The sequence below is a fragment of the Mobula birostris genome, chromosome 19 (genome assembly GCF_030028105.1).
Source record: "Mobula birostris isolate sMobBir1 chromosome 19, sMobBir1.hap1, whole genome shotgun sequence".
In the NCBI taxonomy this organism is placed as follows: Eukaryota; Metazoa; Chordata; class Chondrichthyes; order Myliobatiformes; family Myliobatidae; genus Mobula; species Mobula birostris.
In genome coordinates this window covers 34,201,101-34,204,478 of record NC_092388.1, presented here as the reverse complement: position 1 = coordinate 34,204,478, position 3,378 = coordinate 34,201,101, and the positions used below count along the sequence as shown (strand labels likewise).

General features: G+C 44.6%; 1 protein-coding gene across 1 annotated transcript; it reads left to right on the top strand.

The window, feature by feature from the left end:
• The first annotated feature begins 1,774 nt into the window (after positions 1-1,774).
• Positions 1,775-2,743, top strand: LOC140212341 (forkhead box protein Q1-like). Its single transcript, XM_072283044.1, has one exon. The coding sequence runs from the start codon at positions 1,775-1,777 to the stop codon at positions 2,741-2,743; it is 969 nt and encodes a 322-aa protein (XP_072139145.1).
• The last annotated feature ends 635 nt before the right edge of the window (positions 2,744-3,378 follow it).

The following is a 3,378-nucleotide window of genomic DNA, read 5'->3' as shown; positions in this document are numbered from 1 at the left end:
CTGCGTGAGATGTTTATATAAGTGTGTATGTTTCTTGTGTCGACTAGGTGTCACGCATACCGGTACATGTTTGTCGATGTGTCAGTGCTTGAGTGATTTTTAAATGACTATCCTCTCCAAGAATCTATAGGTCCGATGTTGTTTTCAATGCTTTGAATTCCTCGGTCCCACTTCTGCATCTGTCGCCTCCGCACGCATGCCCAGAACCTGTCGGGAATCTGTATTCCTAGGCGGCCTTGATTTCTTACGATTGAAGAACACACCTGGGACTGACGAATATCACAACGATCAATATTTCGAGCCCTTGAATGCGTTACTTTCGGGGGATAAATAATCTACCCACGCGCTTCATTGACTTAATGAGGCGTATAATGCACTTATTTGTGTGGCAATCCCCGCATAATAAATGCAGCTAAAATAAGGTCAACCACTTAATAATTAAATTACCTGATGTGTTTTATGTAAAGAAATACATTACTCAATTCCGTGCTGTCTAAATTGCTGAAAACACGTTTGAAAAATAGGCGAAGTGTTGCCGTTCAGTTAGCAACCACTGACAATCATATACAAGAAAATTAAGTGGTAAGCATATAATGTTTTGTTAAATTAGATGATTTAACCTGTCTGTAAACCATACAGACGCGCTCTCAGTTTGACTCTGTCAGCTCAATAAACACATCAATGTGACCCGGGCACGTAAACCTTCTGATAAATTATTTGTAACAGCATTCAAAATTTGTCTTGTTTCGAGTCTTGTTACTAGAAAATATAAAACATAATATCACTCTGCGTTAGCCATAGGCTGGGAGGGTGGGTAGCCCAAACGCATTTATCCCAGGATACCTGATCGATGTTGCTCTTATTATACTTCTCCGGCATTTGAAAAGAATTGATCAGAATGCATGATTAAACGGACATGTGGTTTGTTGATTGTCTTCTTGTTCCTCGCCCAAAGGCGTTTGTCTAGCAATGTCTAAATACAAGTCACGCAAGAGAAATATGTCCAAAGGTAGAAAAAAAATCACGAATTCGGAACTTCGCGTTCACTGCTAATACTGTGTGAGATAAGACGCTATATTCTACTTGTTATGTTTACAGTTTAACTGGGGCTACTGGAGTGCTGTAGTATCTTGTTCCGCACTCCCTTTCCACGCCTCCTGGTTTATTTACTGTAAAATAACATGAAACAACCTGAGTCAATTTCACACTATTCAAATCATACAGCCGCCCTGGGCGAATCCACACAACAAGTGCGGGGGGGGGGGATAGGTAATATAAAGCACAATTTCAAAATATATACTTATTGAAGACCCTCTCCCTAAAAGTATTCCGAACGTATATTCATAGCAATATTAATCAAGAGCTATCCGGTGAGCGGCGGGATGCGGCGAGTGAATTGATGATTTTCTTGGTGATTCAAACCTCCCCCCGATGTGTGAGTTGGACGGCTCGGATACTGATATTACACAGGTCTGAGCGAGTCTCAGGAGATTTAAGGGACTTGTCCCTGGCAGTGGAGGACTACCTGGGCGCCTGGAACCTGACAAAAAAAAACAATCTCAACTGAAGGCGATCTCCGCTTTCCATTGCTCTGCGAAGACAACGTTACCAACATCGTGGTGAACGGCAGCTTGTCTGAAACAGAAGAGAAGCCATTCGTGCTAATTGTTTTATTAACATAAAAGGACTCTCAGTCTCGTAGTGTCATTGATACCTGTGGTACTCAGCCGGCTTACGGAAATCACTGTGAGGGTAAATAAAGCACAAGCCGACTATGAGTTTGGAAGATTTCGAGGAGAGGGGATTTGGGAATAAGCCCGGTGAGGTCTGCAGCGACTCAGAGGGGAGTGTGCCCTCTCCCCTCTCTGTGGAAGAGGAACTGGGGTCTGATGGAGACTGCGTTGCGAACAGTCCGGTACCGACTAACTCGTGCTCCGAGGGCAAATCCAAGACCTATACCAGGCGTCCCAAGCCCCCGTACTCCTACATCGCTCTGATCGCCATGGCTATCAGGGACTCGGCTACTGGCCGCCTCACCTTGGCCGAGATCAACGATTACCTGATGAAGAAATTCCCCTTCTTTCGAGGCACCTACACCGGCTGGAGGAACTCAGTCCGCCACAACCTTTCTTTGAACGATTGCTTCGTCAAAGTGCTCCGTGATCCATCCAGACCCTGGGGCAAGGACAACTACTGGATGCTGAATCCAAACAGCGAGTACACGTTCGCAGACGGAGTCTTCCGCCGCAGAAGAAAGCGCATTGGCCGCAAACCCCTCAAGGAACCGGGAGCGGGCGACAAGCACGTGGAGGTCATGCCCGGAGTTCTTTCAACAACCACCAAGGAAGAAGGATCCCCTGCCAAGTTTTCCAGTTCGTTTGCAATTGACAGCATCTTGAGCACACCTTTTCAAAGGCAAGAAGACAAGATGTTAGAGGCCAAAGTGCCGTCCAATGCTGGAAGACTGTTCTGGTCCAGCAGACCACTGATTACATATCCGATCCTTTCCTACCCTCCCGCTGCCCCAGCGCCACCGCTGTTCCCCATCAGCCCCGGCGCCACGTCCGTGCTGCACCCCTACAGCTTCCCAGTGTCAGATCCAAGCTTGCTGGAGCACCAGGCCAGCCCTTTCTCCACAAAGTGCTTTCAGAACAAGATTCCCAGCTCGGAGACTTTTTCTTGCATCGGGGTGCCAGCGGCGGTGCATCCAACCCCCTACCATCCCTACAAAATCCTCGTTTAGAAATTTTAATACACTCCAGGTGAAAGAGATATGGAGCCTTTATTGTGCACTTTTGTTTGTTTAGCCTCCCATAGAAAGAACGTTTAATCGTAGCATCATTAAGAACCCGAGAAACGCTTCGGTTCGAATATTGCTTGCCGAAGTATTTGCCTGTTGTTTTGTATATCGACGAAACCAGTTATTCTGGTCGTTATCAAAAGGACCACTATATATATATATATTACGGGGATTATAGTAAGTTATCAAACATTTTTAAACAGTTAGTGAAAATGTGAGATCAACTGGGTATCATCATTTCTGCCGCTAACGATGGCATCGCGGCGTGCCAAATAAGTAGCTATGATGTTTTTTAATACGGAACTATTTATAACTTTGTTTTCCAAACAAGAAGTAACAGATGGGCTATAGAAATTTTATTTTGTGGTTTTAAATAAATCTTGTGCAGAATATTACTGACAACGCTCGAATCGGGCGAATAAGTTTGATAAATCTCAGAACTGTTACTAAAGACGGGACCACTGCCAATGTAAGCAGGTGATTTTCTGTGTTATCCTGTTTTATGAAGTGACGCAATTAGCGTTATATTTTCGAATAAAAAACTTTGATAATAAATACTATGTTTGTGACGTATAATG

What these genes read in the sequence shown, in the direction of transcription:
- LOC140212341 (XM_072283044.1), top strand. Translation starts at nt 1,775, where the DNA reads ATGAGTTTGGAAGATTTCGAGGAGAGGGGATTTGGGAATAAGCCCGGT.